At 37.9% G+C, this 20985-nt stretch overlaps 1 protein-coding gene across 1 annotated transcript in view; it reads right to left on the bottom strand.

Annotated features, from left to right (window-relative positions):
* The window catches only part of poe (E3 ubiquitin-protein ligase-like protein poe), a 797274-nt gene that overhangs the window by 774288 nt on the left and 2001 nt on the right, over positions 1–20985 (bottom strand). Inside the window, exon 3 of the mRNA XM_067137373.2 lies at positions 2975–3220. Within this exon, the coding sequence (XP_066993474.2) occupies positions 2975–3220 (246 nt within the window). The remainder of the gene's footprint in view (positions 1–2974; positions 3221–20985) is intronic.

Below are 20985 nucleotides of genomic sequence, written 5' to 3'. Positions count from 1 at the left end.
TTTTGGAAAAAGATGAGTACATAGAAAAAAAGAATTCATAAGCAAAAGCAGAATTCCAGAGTCACAATGCTATTTAACCAATACATTTCAAAAGGAGAAAAAGTAAGAATCAAGAAAATAGGCTTTATTCTTGCAAAACAAGAAAAAAGCTTATCATAAAAAAATCCAAAACTCCCTACACTAAGGGCTCTACGCAAAATACACAAAAACTTGTGTCCTATTAGACCAATAGTAAATTTCAAAGATGCACCAAGTTATAACGTAAGCAAAATACTCAACCAAACAAAAAGAAAAAAAATCAATGCAAAGAAAACAGGTCAATTAAAAACACACTAACACTAATTGAAGAACTAAATAAACTAAAAATAAAAATAAAACTAAAAAATAAAAACTAACGTGCCAATAAAAGAATTGATTAAATTATAGAAAACCTTCCAAAAGATAACATTTCAGTACAAGAAGCTAATGAAATAACATTATACCAAAACAGTTTTAAATTCAATAACAAAGCCCATAGACAAAGAGAAGGATTGACAATAGACTCACCATTATCAAGCAAAATAGCAAACATTTTCCACAATAACTCCAAAAACAATTTCTTAACTAACCAATGTTCTAAAGGAATCTTACACTGGAGCAGATTCATAGATGATGTAATATGCTTGTATGATGTCACAAACGAACAACAGTTATTTAACGTATGGAATTCCTTACACAAGTCAATCAAATTCACAATGGAGCCAGAAACTAAAAAGAAAATAAACTTATTGACACCACAATCAGTAGGAATAATACCAACCTATCATACAATATATATGAAAGTCCACTCATACATCGCACACTACTGACAATGAATCAAACCACCTATACACACACAAAGTAGCAGGACTGAATACAGTGATGCACACAGCTATTTCCGTACCAAAGAGCACAACAAATTTCAATCAAGAAATACAAGTAATAAAACAAATCCCATAGGAAACAACCACCCTCCAACACAGTCGATAAACTATTAAATAAACAAAAGAAAAAAAGGAAATAAGCACACATGAAAGAGAAACACATTGTCCTCAACTATGTTAACAAGAACACATACAAAATAGCTAATATCTTCAACAAAAAGAAGTCTAAAAGTAGTCTTTAGAATGAACAACACACTGCAGAGAAACATCAGCAAATGCAACCTAAACAAAAAAGACCCTTTCCAAGTCAGAAGTTTATGAACTCATGTGCCCAGAACCTAACTGCAAGACCAGATATATAAGCCAAACAATACGTCATTTCCACACAAGATACAAAGAGCACTAAAGTGCCATCAGATACAAATGGCGTTCAGCCTTCAGAGAAAACATATATGACAGTACATACTATTTTACAGACATCAACACAGATCTAAACATTTCAAAATGAAAAATTAAAAGCTTATCTTTGAATATTATAGAAGGTATTGAAATTTACATCACAAAAGAGGTTAACGAAACCAACCCCAACGATAATAATAAACAAAATTCCCCCACTCTTCAACGCTAAATGAATCCCATGGGAGAGAATCTCTGACTTAAATGTCTGGAATGTGGGTTACGATATTCTTATCTGTTGTAAATTCTCTGAATTTACACACTGTCTTTCACCACTCAAGACTGTTTTTATGTTATTGTTTATCACTAAAAATAATATCTTACATGATACTCTTTAATTCAATTCCACAGTTTCATTTAATCAAATCATTAACTTGCATTACTCCCTAACACACAAAAATACCTTAGAACATGAAATAATATAACCCTCTCCTCTCAGACAGAACCACGGCCCACAACACTTCCCTCACTTGCCTACTTCCCCTCCTATCTACAGAGTTGATAATAAAACCAAATCTTTGAATATTAAATAAGCAATCAAAATTTACAAAGCATAAGAAAAAGGTAACCAAGGCAAACAGAATGATCATACATATATTCTCCATTTTTGCCCAACAACTGTTTACTTTTTGCATAAGCGCTTAATGAATCGCACATGAGCAAATCTCTAACCTAAATGTCTGGAATGTGGGTTAGAATATTCTTATCTGTAGTACATTCTCTTTTGCCACTCAAGATGGCTTTTTAGGTTATCACTAAAGAGAATGTCTTGCAAGATACTTTCTAATTCAATTCGATACTTTAATTTTTTAAATCATTAACTTGTATAATACATAAAAATACATTATAAAACGAAGAAGCAACATAACCCTCCCCTCTCCAGTGGACAGAAACAGGGTCCACAAACCTCCCCTATTTCCCATCCCCTCTCCAAAGAACAGAGTTAAAAACACCTACAGAAACTTTTCACTCACCCAGTTGCTTAGCTACTCAGCAACCTAACGACCACAGTCTGGAAGAAGCAGTCCTTGAAGGCGAGGGACTATTGATTAGCAGCTTAGATAAGTACCGAAACATTTCTGTAAGTTAATAAGGTGACAATACTACTACAAACATTATTCGTTATTACTTGTTCATATCATCACCAACTCTCAAACATCGCCAAGTTTATGCTACGTAAACAATATTATACGTATATACTCATGATTTAAAATGTTTTGACAGAAAATGAGGATTTTCTTGTAGACCGAAATGTGTCATTCTTTGTTTAATAGTGTGTATTTCATAACGGGTATGTTATAGTGTTAAATGTGCAATAATTAGCATTTTCAACAGACTAAAAAGTTTTAAGGAACTAAGAAATGCCGGTATTGTTGTATCGTGTGAGATGATGCAGATGAAAGCGAAGGACGTATCGAAAAGACATGACTTTTCAACTCCACAATTAATAACTGGACAACATTTTTTTTTTTTATTAGCTCTAAATGAATCCCATAGGAGGAAATCTCTAACTTAAATGTCTGGAGTGTGGGTTAGGATATTCATATCTGTTGTAAATTCTTTGAATTTAAGCACCGTGAAATATAATATTCACAATAGGGAAAGTGCTAGCTTACCTGGAGTACTGGTTTTGATATGAGCAGGCAGTTTGGCATTCTTCATGATGGCTGTAAGTGCTGCCTGATCTAACTTATGTAAGAGAGACTCTGCTGTACAGAGAGCCCGGATGGGAAGTAGCAACTGTTTTGGTGCCAATGTAGTGGCCACCACCTCACCCCCACTCTGAGCTTGCAATCTCGCCAACAAGTACTGCAGTAACACTCTGCATGCAGAGCATACGGTTCCCACCTGACTCTTGCATACTGAAAGCAGAAACACACGACTGAAAATTTTAAACAAGAACTACTATCTAGTTTAAATAATACTCACTACAAATAGGGCCCAATAATTGACAATATCCTTTAAATTGTTAAGAGTTTCCAAAATTAACATAAAAATCAAATGCATTACTCTTTTCATAACATGACAGTGACTTACTTTTAAAATTAAAATAATAATAATAATAATAATAATAATAATGTCAAACATCTCTTTAACTATTGTTGGTCTCAAAAGATTCATCTCTCATATCTAACTTTGCCATTAAAGGGAGTTCTGAAAATGCCCTCCGTTTGCCTCTAAGCACAGCTTCACACATAGTTCCATGTTTCTGGCAGTTTGCTGGTGCTATGCATTGCCAATACCATTAATTTTGTGTGTAATATTCTCCTTGAGATCGTCCGACGCCTGAGGGAGTGTAGCGTAAACTCTTCCCTTTAGATAATCCCACAGGAAAAAGTATGGTGATGTCAACTCCGGTGAATTTGGTGGCCACTAGATCCTGGAGATTATGCGGTCCTCTAAGTAACTTTGGAGCAGTGCCATAGACTCACGTGACGTATGGAAAGTGATGAGGATGATTGTTGTTTAAAGGGGCCTAGCATCAAGGTCATCGGCCCCTAATGGTACAAAATGGAATGACAAATTAAAAGTCCAAAATTCTCCACTGACCAGAATTAAAACGTGAGGACGAAGAATGAATGGATGGATATGAATTTAAAACAATCAGTGGATATAACCCACGATGCTTTACATTCACAGAAACTGACATAAAACAATAGGATTACCGACCAAGGGACTGCTGCTATAGCATAACACTGAATCGATGATGCTTGCAGTCTAAAGGGGGTCCAAAATCCAAGTTATCGGCCCCTCATAACGGTACTTATCGCTAGGAAAGTAGAACCATAGTATTTGTCATGTTGCGGTACCGATCAAAAGTAGCAGAGACTCGCGGTATTCCGCACACTATGGTACTACTCACACGTTATGAAATTCGACATATAATACAGACCCATGGGTTTTCTCACATTGCGGCAATATTTACAGGCAACGCAAACCTATGGTGCTCAGCACATAAGAGTACTAACCACAGGGACCTGCACTATCCATGGTGTTCCTCATATAGTGGGTACTAATCATAGGCAAGGCAGAACCATGGTAAATCATCCCATGGTCCTGCTCATATGGTGGTACTAATCACAGGTACTGCAAAAGCCGACCGCACAGTGCTCCTGTGTGCTACTAATCACAAACCTATTTGGTACCTAATATAGTGGTACTACGCGCAAGTAAAAGCGACCCAGGGTGTTCTCCGTGTGGTGGTGGTACTAATCACAAGTAGTTTCATGGTTCCCAGACAATCATCCCTTGATCGCCCCTTTTAGTCGCCTCTTACGACAGGCAGGGGCTACCGTGAGTGTATTCTTCGTCTGTGGCCCCCACCCACAGGGGGTTGTGCATTTGGTACGCAAGAGGTATTTTATTTCCCTCGAGTCCCCTGGCAAGCCGGTTAGGACCCCCCTATCCGCCACCTGGGAGTATCACCTCTCCCCCTGCTACGCCAGCGTAGTAGGTTCGTGGCGTATGGAAAGTGGCAAGTACTGAAAGTACCCTTGGCGTAGCTCAATATTATCAAACTGCTCAATGAATTCACTGAAAATGTGTCTGTATTCCTCAGTATTCACTGTATCATGGAAAAAAATTGGACTCACGATTTTCTATGATGATAGTGCGCACCAATATCCAACTTTCAATGAAAGCATAGGAATTTTTTGAATGCCATGTAGATTTTGTGCTGATCAATGTGTGCATGTGTTCTGTGAGTATACATAACCACTTAGTTGAAACCATGCCTCGTCTGTGAACCATGTATTGGATAGTACGCCAGGACTCTGAACTATCGTCATTTGAAACCAACAACAAAATCTCACTCTTTTAGTCTTATCTAGCTCAAGCTGTTCATGAACAGATGTTAGCCTATACAGCTTTAAGCCAATTTTCTTCACAGCTCTCCGACACATCGTGAATGAGTACCCAGTCTCCTGTGACAAGACGCCTTAAAGACTTATGGGGTAACCACTGTAGTCACTCCTAAATGACTACAGCCAGAAGTTGAGACAAAAGATGCTTGCCAGTTTCACTCGCAAGATATCCAGTTCTTTTCAATTTGTGTACCAACGCCAGTATTATGTTCCTGTCTGGACGACTGCGAACACCAAATTCCCTCTAGTATGCCCTTCGTGTGGCTGTGGCAAATTTTGTTACATAATAGTTCTTAACAAAAAATACCCGCTGCTATAACATTTACTGCATCTTGACTGACAATGACAAAGCAAGAACGGTGCCTGATATGATCAAACGACAATGAACAACTGAAAGTTACAACTCCAACTGTGCCATCTGTTGACAAATGCCTAAAGCTTCTGCACAACGTGTAGTCAAAACTCCAAGACCTACTGCGTCATTTGATAGGTAAATGAAACATTTCGACATATTCCTATTCAAATAATGGATGAAAGGTTACCATGATTTTTATATAAATCACCCTGTATATTAATCTTTTCTTCTTCTTTTGAATAACCCATTTGGAGGGTACGATTAAATCAACTTTGGTTACTTTTCATTGTGTTTGATTTCATTTGCTTCCAAATTTCCTTTATTCTATATACCGTACTATAATTCTAGAAGTATGACAATCTTCATGAATAGATGCCTGAAAATAGTCCACATACACTCTTTGAGCCAGGATCATCATAACTGACACAATTTAGGATTGACACGATTGATATTTTAAGTAATTTCAGCAAGAATTATTACATAAAAAGTAAAAGAAATTGAGAAACAGAGGAAAACTTATGTCTGATTAACACCTTGTGTTAAGTTGCACATTTTCTTTTCAATTCCAGTATCATAACTTCTTCAATTGTACCACAAGATTGTCACCAGCACAAAAGTTCAGACTGGTGACCCTGAGGTGGTGGTAGTGATTTTTTTTACTACTAAGTCAGTCATTCATAAGCCTGCCAGATGCCCATGATCAGTAAGGCATCCACCAAGCCTATCTGGAGGCCACACATCACATTCATTCATAAATTTCAAGAATTAGTCTCAATGGCACAACATGCAGGAATGGTTAACAACCTGCTTTAACAACTGAAGTTCATTAGCAATGCTTTCATCAGAGCTCCAAATTACAGAATTTTTACCCATATTTGACAGATTGGGGACTATAGCAAATCAATTTTGCTAATAAACTGAATTTCACTATGAAGCTAGCTATCAATACCAAGGGATTGTTTTAATTAGCACAGAACCTCAAACAAAAATGTCAACAAGTAATGCAAGGAGCAGAACGTTAACCAGTCTGCATCGTACATGTCACTTTTCATGCAACTTTCACTTTCAACAACCTTCCTATCTTCAGCTATCACAAAGGTTAGGTAATAAAATTATATACTTCTATGCATTTCATTTTACTGACCTTGAATACTTCAGCAGTTTTTGTGTAGATCAAGATAGCAAATTTTTGTATGGTAAGCTGCATGGTTACAGTCATTTATGCTACTTTTTGTTATCAACAATACACATCAAATGGAGAAATCACAGTGCATATATTCCATTTTTTTAAACTGATTTGAATGTGGCAAGCTTTAGCAATTATAAAGTAGTACACAAAATTTTCATGATTGAATCTTTATAATGCCTTTCACCAAACTACCATTTCACTCAGTGTGAATAAAATTATTTATGGCCTACATTATTGCAACTTATTTCCCGACTTTTCATATTAATTTTCATTAGGATAGGACCACTGATAAAACACATATTTGAGAAATAAATTTTAGGCCATCCCCTAAACTACCATTTCTCTCAGTGTGAATAAGATTATTTATGACCTAGATTATAGCAACTTAATCCCCGACTTTGCATAGCAATTTTCATTAAGATAGGACCACCAATAACAAATATTTGAGAATTAAATTTTAGGCCTTCACCTAAACTACCATTTCTCTCTGCGTGAATAAATATTATTTATGGCCTAAATTGTAGCGACTTATTACCGGACTTTACATACCGATTTTCATTAAATTCTCTTCAGCCATTTTCTCGTGATGCGTGTACATACATACAGACAGAAATTACAGACAATTAAAAAGTGCATTTCCTTGTTACTATGGACACGGCCGATACAGAAATACCATCCTTTTTAAATTCTGAGCAATGTACAGACAAAACGTTGTGTGTGTGTGTGTGTGTGTGTAGTTCCCTTTCTACGAGTTTCGACTTGACAGTTAACTGGAAGTCAGACATTGGTGCCAAATTATTATGAGTATAAACAGCTGATTCAAGACACATAAGACGAACGGAAATGTATATGCTCGAATATAAGTCCAGAATCAATTATTCTTTGTAGAAGCATGCATAACTCATATAAGAATAACAATAATGCATAACACATTTAGGATAAGGCTATAAGATAAAAATAAATTAATGCTCGAACAGATAAAATGCGGGAAAATGAAGTGAAACTTCTAATCACCATCTAGAAGAGCTTGCATTGCTAATAGACTCAATTTCTTCTAAGGAAGGAAAAAAATTCTATAAAGGGAATACACCACTCATTTCTAAGTGGGGAACAACTTTATGCCCACGCCTCCTGGCTATTTCATCCACCACGTGAACTGGGTACTAGGGCTTGTTTTGTTTCACAAGATGCATAAGAAACCCCCTTCCTCATGCCACTGCAAACCGAAATATTGTGCTCCTTCAACCACTCAAACAACTCATTATTTCTAGCCTCTATTGTTGGTGATTTGACAAGAATGACCGAGTGAACTGACAAAGACCGCGACAAGAACTGAGCACAATACAACACGCAGCTGATAGCACATGGTGACAGTAAACAACAGATGGAACACATTGGTAACCAGAAATCAAGTCTAACACGCTCTATTGGAGCGATTGGCTGCCTATGATTGCCTGTAAATTAATTCACTTGGTCCGCCGAAAGGCAGCGCTCAAATGTCAAGACGAAAACATATACATTCATTTAGATCAGCAATATAACAAAAATAAACACCTAAATGACAAAATTGAAATAAAGAACCCCATCTTAGTACAATTACCGGAACTAATACAAATGCTTAAATCTGATATAAAAAAATTCTATAAACATTTTAATCCGACAAAAGTTAATGGCTTATTGACGCACACAAACTCAACTCCTCCCCTTACTTCTCCTAGGCAGTCCCCTCCACAATCCATTGCAGCCATCAATGCACCGCCTTACTTCACTTCCCCTTCCCACTCCCTGCCAAAACGTAAACTCATCCACACTCACTCATAACACAAGGAGTGCAAACAGAACAAGAAGTTCTCAAGAGGCTAGGAGTAACACCCGACAATTACGCAGCAGAAAGAAAAGTAAGTGACAATTCTTTCGATAAGAAGTTTATACAGAAATATAATCAAAACCATAAACATATATTTTATCTTTCATTACAGATATATCAACAAGCCCAATTTGGACCATACGAGAACAATTCAAATTCTACATCACATTAGAAAGTGTTTATTCACTAACAAGTTTGTTCATGAACAATATTCTCGTATTAACAATATAAAATTAATGCCAATACATTTTGTACAAATGTTACTCAAGCAACATCGAGAACAAGTTAAATGTTCATAACATAGGCAATTATCAACTGTAGAAAATTGTTAATATAGTTAACGAAGTTTCAACGACAATCATACAAGTCAAGCAACATTGAATCAATACAATTAGCCAGATCTCAAAAGGTTTTCTAGAATAATTTTAAGGATGTTCACCAGATGAGTTTCGTCAATAAAATGTTTGACTTAGATAGATTTTAGGCAAATGTGTTTCAACTTAGACATAATTTTATTGTTATATGACTTGTAAAATATTATAAGATTTGTCAGTCAGGTTCACAAGCATAATCTTAATACAATAGAATAGATTCATTATCTTATATAACCTTAAGTAAATAATAATTGGCTGATGATGCTCACGAAAAAGGAGCAAAACATGTACCAAATCAACAACTTAATAAATATGTAAGTTTTATTATGTTTTTATTGTACAAAATTACAAAATAAGAATTTGTATCACAAGTAGATCTTCAATACGAACAAAAAATGAAATTTATAACCTGCAATAAGTGGTATGTTTCGAGCTGTCAGCAGAGAGATTGCGTGGAGTGATATTAGTAGACGAATACGTTTGAGCGGCGTTTATAAAAGTAGGAAAGATCACAATATGAAGATAAAGTTGGAATTCAAGAGGACAAACTGGGGCAAATATTCATTTATAGAAAGGGGAGTTAGGGATTGGAATAACTTACTAAGGGAGAAGTTCAATGAATTTCCAATTTCTTTGAAATCATTTAGGAAAAGGCTAGGAAAACAACAGGTAGGGAATCTGCCACCTGGGCGACTGCCCTAAATGCAGATCAGTATTCATTGATTGATGTCTTATACATTGTTACCATACCAGCTATGATCAGAGATATTCATGAATTTGGATTTTTGTTACTAAGTCACGAGAAAATGGGTAGGCAGGATTTAATGAAAATCGGTATGTAAAGTTGGAGAATAAGGAACTACAGTCTACGCTATAAATAATTTTATAAGATGCCCTAAGATCACAGAGTCGAAAGAAAACTAAATGTGAAGGCCTACAATATAGAAAGCTCATAAAATTTATCAACAATAATATTAAATTGACCCTTGTTTGTTGTGATGTGCTTTGTCTTCTGTTGCCACTCATCTCCAATAGATAGGATTACTGCTGCATAACGAGTATTTTTTAAATTTGCATTATGTCGCACCGAAACAGGTCTTCTGGCGACGATGTGATAGGAAAGGGCTATGAACGAGAAGGAAGCGGCCTTGGCCTTTTATAAATGCTATTTGTTTGGGGCATCAACCTATAGAGATCTTTTGCCCCTACTTGCACCATATTATGAACCTGCGTGTAATTGGAATTGCGGAAGTGTAGAGTGTTGAATGTGAGGAAAGGAACATTAAGGATGACACAAACACCCAGTCCCGGGATATTAATCATTTACAATTAAAAACCCCTGACCCGTCCCGGAATCGAACCCGGAGCCACCAGGTGTCAGGCGGACGCGTTGCCCCCCCTACACCGCGTGGCTGGACAGCCTTGGCCTTAAGGTATAGCCCCAGCATTTGCCTCATGCAAAAATGGGAATCCACAGAATAACATCTTCAAGGCTGCCGACAGTGGGGTTCGAATCCACTATCTCCCGGGTGCGAGCTCACAGCTGCACACCCCTAACCACACGGCCAACTCGCTCAATCGTGCGAGTGTAAGAGTCTGCCTAAATATTGGTGAGAAGTAGCTGGGAAGTTAGATAACTTTCTTCTTTAGCATGCCATTCCCTTGTTTCATAAATTTTCCGAGACTACTGGTACGTCACACACGAGTTCATCATAGCATTTGAGCTATTCAATCCCTACTCTGAGGCACTGATTGGAATGAGAAGTGTGCATTTTTAACGGAATAATGACAGAAGTGTTCACGGCTGTCTGCGGCCTGGTCATTCCAGCTCTGCAACTTTGGACTGTTAGATCGACACCGTAGTACTGTTACATGTGATAAATATCATTTTTGATCTGTATTGATATTTAATTGAAATCCATAGTACTGTTCGGTAAAAGTAAGAAAAGTGCCGTTTTTCATTTGATCCAGTATTTTGTATGATAACATTGCTTTTAATTGCTACATTCCTACTGACGTTTTTGTAATGACCTATGTTGACTTCAGTTGGGAAAATCACAGAGTCAGTCTTTCTGAGAATCCCGTAGTGAAGCACGGGTACATCAGCTGGTATATATGAGGCGTCCAGATGCAAAAAACAGTAAATCCACTTTTGCTTGAAAATGAGTTGTTGCCACCATTTTGTTCTCTATGCTGTCGTCTATTGATTAGACCCTTAAAACTCAAGAAAAACTGCTTCTGTCTGCTTTAAATCGTGCCCCGAAAACAGCAAAAGATGCAAAAGTGTGTGTATCCACATATGTTTGCAAAGCAAAACTGAGTGAATCCATTTTCATCATAAAGAAGCAGAACTGGTGTACACTGACCAAGCTCCATTACTTAAGGTGGTTTGCAGGTGCAAAACTAGCTTAATACAAACTGTGTCCTGCGTTTGAATAATGCTATTTTACAAGCTTTTTTCTCCATGGATGTTAGTTCTGAGCTTATGCACAAAGCTAAGGCAAAAGCTTTTTATGATGAACTGAAAGTTGAGGACAATGGCGAAATAACCTTCACATTTGATTGCCAGAAAAACCTTACATTGCCTAAGTTGCAAGATCAAAGTGCTTATTATACACGCCAAATGTATGTGTACAATTTTAGGATCTGCCAAGGTCCATCAGGTGTGTGGAAAAACCAGGGAAATGCATTTATTTACACTTGGAAAGAAACTGATTTTGCAAAGGGATCTAATGAAATTGTGTCCAGTGTGCATCACAGGTTAACATCAACAGATTTGAATGGCATCCACACCATCCACCTAATGTCGGACAGCTGTGTAGGGCAAAACAAAAACCAGACAATGCTGGGTATGCTGTGCTTTTGGCTAACACAAGAGGCTCCTGTCAGTGTGAAACGGGTGAAGATCTTCTATCCAATGGTTGGACATTCTTTTCTACCACCCGATAGAATTTTTGGTCGAATAGAAAAGGTTCTCAGGTCGAAAGTTACTGTCATATTACAGAGTGAGTACCATGAAGTATTCAAGGATCACGGAATAGTTTTCCAGCTGGGAGCAGATGTCGTCAATCGGTGTTGGAAAGATGCAGTTGCTGATGTCGTCAAGCCCTGTGGTCAGTGTCACTTCAAATTTGCTCCTGTAAAAAGTGTTGTGATCACAAGGAGTAAACATGGAAATGCACTAGTAAGAGGTGAAGTGGCCTACAGAATGGACGCTGGTGAATGGAGAGAGATATGTAGATGTGGCAAAGCCTACTCGTCCATGAAGCCTAATGTTATCCACATTGGAAGAGCCTTTAAGGAAGTGAAAGTTAGGGACATAGATTTTCTGCTTAGAAAGCATTTTGGGGAGACTTGGGAAGAAAACGAAGATCTTGTTTTCTATAAGAATCTGATGGATTCTCAAACAGCTGTGAACAATGCAGAGGAGGACTCAGAGTTTGAAATTCATCCAGAAGACAATGAGTTGCCTGTGTAATTTCGCTGGAACAGGACAGGACTTGCAAGGTTGCGGCCTTTTTACTTCATGCAGACTATCATTTGATGTCATATACTATGTAATCACACTTACTTGTAGTCAATAATTTCTTTTGTCATTTGAACCAGCATTAAGGCATCTTGTTTCCAATTACGTTGTGATAATATCTCTACAGAAGCAAACCTACCTAGATCCATGAAAACAGGAGCAAAACTCGGTGAATCCAAACAATTTTAGGTAATAACTAAAAAAATAAAACCCCAATATTTTAAAGATTGTCATAAAAATAGTCCTTAAATGAATACAAATCTACAATGAAAAGGAATTTTGCATATCTGCGAGCCAAAGGAAGTAAGACGTTTTTCGTGTTTCCTGAAAAAAATGTTCTGGTGCACTCACAGCGTTTTGCTTCTGGACGCCTCATATATAAGAAAACAAAGGTCCAATAATACTGCCTTGAGGAATTCCCCTCTTAATTATTACACGGTCAGATAAAGCTTTGCCTACTCTAATTCTCTGAGATCTATTTCCTAGAAATATGGCAACCCTTTCAGTCACTCTTTCATCTAGTCCAATTGCACTCATTTTTGCCAGTAGTCTCCCATGATCCACCCTGTCAAATGCTTTAGACAGGTCAATCGCAATACAGTCCATTTGACCTCCTGAATCCAAGATATCTGCTATATTTTGCTGGAATCCTACAAGTTCAGCTTCAGTGGAATAACCTTTCCTAAAACCGAACTGCCTTCTACCGAACCAGTTATTACTTTCGCAACATGTCTAATATAGTCAGAATGCCTTCCCAAAGCTTACATGCAACGTATGTCAAACTTACTGGCCTGTAATTTTCAGCTTTGTGTCTATCACCCTTTCATTTATACACAGGGGCTACTGTAACAACTCTCCGTTCATTTGGTATAGCTCCTCTGTCTGCACACAGCAAGAAAAAAGTTGTAATTCACCTTATGATTTAGTACTTATCTTAGTTCCTACGTAAGACCGATTAGCAGCCTTGTGGATCACCCAACCATGTCCTCCGCAAGAAGGTCACGAGATGTAAACAAACACCACATCATTCCGCATGTAGCTGAATGTGATGAATAATGGGTAGCACGGGGTCAATTTGTAATACGAGTTCCCCACCCTTTCTAAGATTCTTTATTACTGTCCAGGCAGGTTTCCCTGTCTATTATGGACCTGGTGTAGCCTACCTACGCCGGCCCCGTGGTGTAGGGGTAGCGTGCCTGCCTCTCACCCGGAGGCCCCGGGTTCGATTCCCGGCCAGGTCAGGGATTTTTACCTGGACCTGAGGGCTGGTTCGAGGTCCACTCAGCCTACGTGATTAGAATTGAGGAGCTATCTGACGGTGAGATAGCGGCCCCGGTCTAGAAAGCCAAGAATAACGACCGAGAGGATTCGTCGTGCTGACCACACGACACCTCGTAATCTGCAGGCCTCCGGGCTGAGCAGCGGTCGCTTGGTAGGCCAAGGCCCTTCAAGGGCTGTAGTGCCATGGGGTTTGGTTTGGTTTTTGGTAGCCTACCTACCCTCTCACGTGTAGCAGTGAACTGCTAATCCCACAGGGTACCATATTACAGAAGTCCGGAAAACACTTTCCATTCCTATTAGCATCCACATTTACTGACCACCTTTCCAGGTCATTACCAAAATTTTCCTAAGACTTCTTGTTGGATACAACAATTATTTGTTTTGCTGTTTCTTTCGTGTATGCAGCAGTCTTTATTTGGAGCAATCTCTGTACACCATCTTGTTACGTTTCTAAACTGCTCTCACTTCATCACTCTACCCAGATGTTTGTTTTTCTTCATTTTTATACACAGCTGTTTCTATTCAGTCTGTTGCTGTTTCTACTACAGTATCCCTGTATAACACCCATTCTCTTTCTATATCCTGAACCTGCTTACTGTCTACTGTTTGGAAGTTTTCACTAATCATATCTATGTACTTTTGTCTAATTTTCTCATCCTGGAGACTTTCTGCTCCTATTTGTCTGCAGATAGATTTCGCTTTCCCTATCCTAGGCCTAGAGATACTTAGTTCACTACAGACCCGATAGTGTTCTGTATAAAAAAAAAAAAAAAATCCCCAGAATACCAGCACATTCCTAACAGATTTCCTGAATTCAAAGTCGGTTATGATACAGTCTATTACTGTAGGTATCTGGTGTCCCTACCCTCCCAAGTGTATCAGTGAACAGCCTTATGTTTTAAGAACGTATTCGTAACTGTTAATCACATACTAACACAGAAGTCTGATGTTTGTTGTTTTAAGGGGCCTAACATCGGTCAAGTCTGGTAAACACTTCCCATTCCTATTAGCATCCATATCTTCCCCAGATCTACCAACCACCTTTTCACATCCTTCAGTTCTATTTCCAAATTAGCTGCCACACAGCGACATACAGGCCTCTAGCACAATCCCTACCGTACACCTCCAGCATGACAAAATTAATTTAGTTCCAGAAAATTATGAGGCCACTATTTCTGTAACATAGATTGGTGGCCAGTACACTTATCACGTATCAGCTGAAATGAGGTTCCTGAGGAGCATAGAGGGAAAGACAAGACGAGATAGAATACGAAATGAGGAAACAAGGAGAAGCGTGAAAGTGTGTAAACTTCAAGAAGAGATTGATACAGAAAAGCTAAAATGGTTTGGATATATGGTGAGAATGCCAGGAGAGGAATACTTAAGAGAACATTCATGAATACAGAGACTGGAAAGAGGCCTAAGGGACATCCTAAAATGAGATGGAGGAGCTCTGTTGTGGACTGTATTGCAAATAGAGGATTCAATAGCAATAAAGAACTAGAAGAGGAATGGTGGAAAGATCAAGTAAGGTGGAGGGCTCTGGTACACTACCCTACCCAGAGAGAATCTGAAGAAGAAGAAGAAGGATCGGTGACCAGAGAAGAGGGGCGTCTATGTTTCACGTCAGCCATTGGCCCACGTTGCTTAAGAATTTTTCTTGAGTAGATAGCTGAGTAGACAACAATCTAGATCCGTTTATTTCTAGGAATGATTTCACATTCCTTGCAATTCCAACTGATAACAGCGATAGTAGCCAGACGATATATGGAGGATGGTGCATAATTAATAAAGTTTTATTGCAGCCAATGGCCATATATAAATTGTTCTATTCTTTACTATATTCATGTAAGGTCTTTTCTCTTTTGCTACACTTATTGAAGTGGTATAATTCACATATTTTCCCACAATTTGCACATGCATTCGTCGCTTGGTTCGTGCTATATCTCTTTTACACATAGCTTATGATGAAATCCGTGTACAGCCAGCCTGTTGATAGCACTACGTATGTTCTTATTCGGGCCCATCCAGTCTCTGCTTGTCATAGCATCTGTCACGTAGAACTCCGGCCAGATTTCTTCTCTTTTGCTTAACCTCAGATTTAGGTGAGCAATGGCTTGAGGTGTCGATGGCACAGAAATATATCTAAGGTCCTCGACAAGGAAAGACTCCTGAGCTAATTCATAAGCTAATCTAGATGGAGATGTCTTAGAAATACCTAATATTCTTTTCAGAAAGGTAGCTTTCACTTTTTCAAGGGTAGTTAGGTCTGATGTTGATAGATTGTCCCAGATTAAATCTATGCCATGTCAGAATGGGTAGTATCTTTGTATGAAAAAGTTTCATTGCCAAGCCCATTGATATTTTGGTTGGGTCTTGTATTACATGTTATCTCATGTTTTGGTCCGTATTGAAATGTACAATGAAGTCAAATAAATATTAAAATTTATTTATTCCACCTATTCAATACATAAATAGAGATTTTAATTAAGATATTAAATCTTGAATAAAATTATAAGGACAAGTTTTTCCCTTTAATTAAGGGCATCTTCAGCCTTAATCCCAATCTGAAAGGTAATTAATCAGGTATCTGATTGTATTTAAATTACATATGAATGTGAGGATGTTGGAAATGTGGTTGAAATGGTGAGCAAATGGTTAACAATAGTTATGATATTCTTAAAATGAAGATTTAATAAAGTCTTAAATACAAATAGTCGTAAATTTATACACTTTCTTGAATGTCCTTGTTGAAAAATTGGTAACAAAATGTATACTGGTAATTTTATAAGAACGTAAATTGTAACGTTAAATCTTGTAAAGTGGCGCCCTGTGGAGGTTGAGGGCATTAGAATAATGATAAAAGAAAAAAATTTAGTTGATAATTCCAAATGGAGTATTAATACATATTAAAACTAGTAAAGAGATGTTACCGTTGCTTACTTCAAGTGAAGTTTACAAAAAATTTTTACATTGAAACAAGTAAAGCGGGCCCTTGTGATGGTTGAGGGTGTTAGATAAAATTATCGGGTTTTGAACAGTTCAAGTGTCAGGATAATGATGAAGAAATGTAGTTAATAACTCCGAGTGGAGTTTAAACACAATTTTTTTTTTTTTTTTAATTAGTAAAGAGACATTTCTGCTGCTTAGATCAAGTGGGGTTTATATTAATATAAAAATGGTTAGACTGTTGTAACTCTCGTGCGAAGAGATAAAACTGTAGTCTTCTAAAAGCACGAGTGAAGAAGAGTGCTTGATTAACCAATTTCAATATTAATAAAGAGACTTCAAATAAAAATTTCCCTTTCGATTATTTACAAGAGGCTACAATCGATCCTTCCATCTAATATTTAATACAGCTGCTTACCATCAAGCACTCTTTTTCACTCGTGCTTTTAGAAGACTACAGTTTTATCTCTTCGCACGAGAGTTACAACAGTCTAACCATTTTTATATTATTATAAACCCCCCCTTGATCCAAGCAGCAGAAACGTCTCTTTACTAATTTTTTTATATAATTGTGTTTAAACTCCACTCGGAGTTATTAACTACATTTCTTCATCATTATCCTGACGTTTGAACTGTTCAAGACCCAATAATTTTATCTTACACCCTCAACCATCAAAAGGCCCCGCTTTACATGTTTCAACGTAACAATTTTTTGTAAACTTCACTTGAAGTAAGCAACGGTAACGTCTCTTTACTAGCTTTAATATGTATTAATACTCCATTTGGAATTATCAACTAAATTTTTTTTCTTTTATCATTATTCTAACGCCCTCAACCTCCACAGAGCGCCACTTTACAAGATTTAACGCAACAATTTACGTTCTTATAAAATTACCAGTATACAATTTGTTACCAATTTTTAAACAAGGACATTCAAGAAAGTGTATAAATTTACGACTATTTGTATTTAAGACTTTATTAAGGCTTCATTTTAAGAATATCATAACTATTGTTAACCATTTGCTCACCATTTGAAGCACATTTCCAACATCATCCTCACATTCATATGTAATTTAAATACAATCAGGTACCTGATTAATTACCTTTCAGACTGAGATTAAGGCTGAAGAGGCCCTTAATTAAAGGGTGAAACATGTTCCTATAATTTTATTCAAGATTTAATTTCTTAATTAAAATCTCTATGTATTGAATAGGTGGAATAAATAAATTTTAATATTTATTTGGGTCTTGTATATCGTAAATTCCTCTTATTGCTGCTGCTGCTGCAGGACATGATATAATTATAATCACAGAAACAATGCTGACAGAGGATGGATACGCCAGGCTACTACAGCAAACACGCATTATCAATTCAGAAGGATCGAGGAAGGCCTGAAGGAGTGACCTGCATGTACAACAACAAAATGGGAAGACTTAGAGATACAATAATAGATGAAAACTTAGTAATCTTGAAAGCAGAAGAAATTACTATAGTAGGAACATATATTAGTCCGTTTAAAAAAGTGGAAGAAACTGTCGAGCAAATAGCCGAAATTCTAGCATTTACTAACAAGGACGAAAATGTAATTTTAGCTGGAGATTTTAACTGTCGTCTGGATAAACAGAATAGCAAAACAGATATCGTATCAGAAATGTTGCTCACGGAAGGATACCGTCTATCAATAAAAGTGAGGAGGTCACCTACTTGGCTCCAAACGGTTCCAGTACCATTGATTTAATTTTCTACCGAGGAAGAAACATTAAATTGACAGGACATCAGATTATGAGAAATCAAGGTATTGCCGCACAAAGGAAACATCTACCAGTATCGGCAAATTTCTTAATCAGACAAGAGGCCCCACATTAAACAGAGAATATACACATAAAATCAAGAAGTATAGACGAAAATAAACTCAGGAAAAACAGCCAAAGGATAGAAGAGACTCATCAGCTCATTGAGGAAGGTAATCTCGAAACAACTCTAGGTGTCATCAATGGAATAATAAGGGATTCTTTGTTCCACAAGAAACCTTGGAAGTCCAAAGAATGGTTTGAAGTAGAATGCTACATAGAAAGAAGAAAAACGCTTAACTTACTACATATAGCCAAAAGACTTAAAACTGGTGCATAATTAATGATATTAGGTTAAAGTAATACAGGCCAAACTTCTTCAGCTGGGTTGGCGAGTTCCAGACATTCATAATGAACACATTTCCTGGACAAGCATTACAAGGAAAGATTTCCACTTTCACGGTTAACTTAAATGTCATTTACACTAAGAGGCCTTTCTTCCGAACACTACTGACTTGGTACTTATAACCTACTACAAACTATTTGTAACTACTGAGTCACTCATTTCATAAGATAGCAGATTTCTTTGTTGTCTACCTCTTCGAATGAAGAACTAACAAACTGTTCATCATTAGTCCAGCCCAGGGGCCACTCAGCGTAGCGACTGTCGTTTGTTTCCTCGCTCGCGGCCTACTCGGAAAGGATGTTCTCTAGCAGTGCATGTGCTGCCAACCTCTGTACTTAGGAACTATGCTTGCTTCGCTAGCTGGTGGTGGTGATTATTAGATTCTTGCCTCTAGACGGTTAGGATTCTTGCCGTGGACAAGACCATTGATCTGGACAGTTAGGATTCTTGCCGTGGACAAGACCATTGGTCTGGACGGTTAGACGCCGCTCGCGGCGTTAGACCCCTAGTTTCGTGAGGAAAGACAGTTGGTCTGGACGGTTAGGATTCTTGCCGTGAAGAAAACCATTGGTCTGGATAGATAGGATTCTTGCCATGGACAAGACCATTGGTCTGGACGGTTAGAAGCCGCGATGCGGCGTTAGGCCCCTAGTTTCGTGAGGAAAGACGATTGGTCTGGACAGTTAGGATTGTTGCCGTGAAGAAAAACATCGGTCTGGATAGTTAGGATTCTTGCCATGGACGAGACCATTGGTCTGGACGGTTAGAAGCCGCGAAGCGGCGTTAGGCCCCTAGTTTCATGAGGAAAGACGATTGGTCTGAACAGTTAGGATTCTTGCCGTGGACAAGACCATTGGTCTGGACGGTTAGAAGCCGCGAAACGGCCCTAGGCTTCTAGTTTCGTGAGCGCGGCCACTTGCGCTTTTATTGTCCTGTGGTTGTTAACGCATTATGATTAAGTTCCTTCACGGAAAAGAGATCACGTGCCACTTTACATTGGCCAATAGGAATACAAGAAGCTACTCGAGAAATGAATATGGCGTGTAATAATCTTAATTAGGCTATAAAAGTAAATATACTTCTTGGGGCGGGATGGTGGGTTCCTGGACATCGCAATGAACACATCTCTCCTCTCAGACGCTCTCCAAATAAGATTGCATTAATTTCCACTCACTTATAACACTACAAACTAAGGATTCAACAGAGTTTGCCGAAGTGTGAAGTAACCAGCGTTAATGAAGAATGGAAGGCCTTCAAAGACACCTTTGTGGGAGAAGCCAAAAACCTATGTGGAGTTACAAGTTCAATCAAAAGAAAAAAGGAGACACCATGGTGGAATGATAGAGTGAAAACAGAGGTGAAAGAAAGAAACCAAATAAAGAAGGCACTGGACAAGGAGAAACAAAAACAGGGACAAGAACGAAATGAACAAGAAATACAAGGACTTCAAGGAGTATACAGGAACAAGAAACTTGCTGTAAAGAACATTGTAAGGGAAGAAAAAGAGAAGAAATGGAATGAGTTTGCAGACAAACTGGAAGAGGACAGTAGAGGAAATATGAAATTGCTATACAGAGTAGTGAAAAACAAGCGAAGAGATCAAGAGACCATAAAAGCAATAGAACGTGATGATGGAACTCTGGCACAAGAAGAGGGAGAAATTAAACAAGAACTCAAGATCTATTTCGAAAAGCTGCTGAATGGAGATACAGAAAACATAACAACGGATAGAGGAGAGCCAAGTCGAGGAACCACAACTGAACCACCAATTACATGGCTTGAGGTTGAAAATGCGCTCAAGAGCATGAAGAAAGGAAAGGCAGTGGGCGTAGATGAACTAAGTGCAGATATGCTGAAAGCAGCGGGAGTTCCAGGAATCCAATGGCTCTATAGACTGCTCAACAAGATATGGGAGGAAAATACTATTCCTGAGGACTGGAAGATGGGCATCATTGTACCTCTGTTCAAGAAAGGAAGCCGACGAAAATGTACTAATTACCGTGGTATCACACTACTGTCTCATGTC

The sequence above is a fragment of the Anabrus simplex genome, chromosome 1 (genome assembly GCF_040414725.1).
Source record: "Anabrus simplex isolate iqAnaSimp1 chromosome 1, ASM4041472v1, whole genome shotgun sequence".
NCBI lineage: Eukaryota > Metazoa > Arthropoda > Insecta > Orthoptera > Tettigoniidae > Anabrus > Anabrus simplex.
Note: the sequence above shows the minus strand (reverse complement) of the source record. Positions and strands in the feature narration are given on the sequence as shown.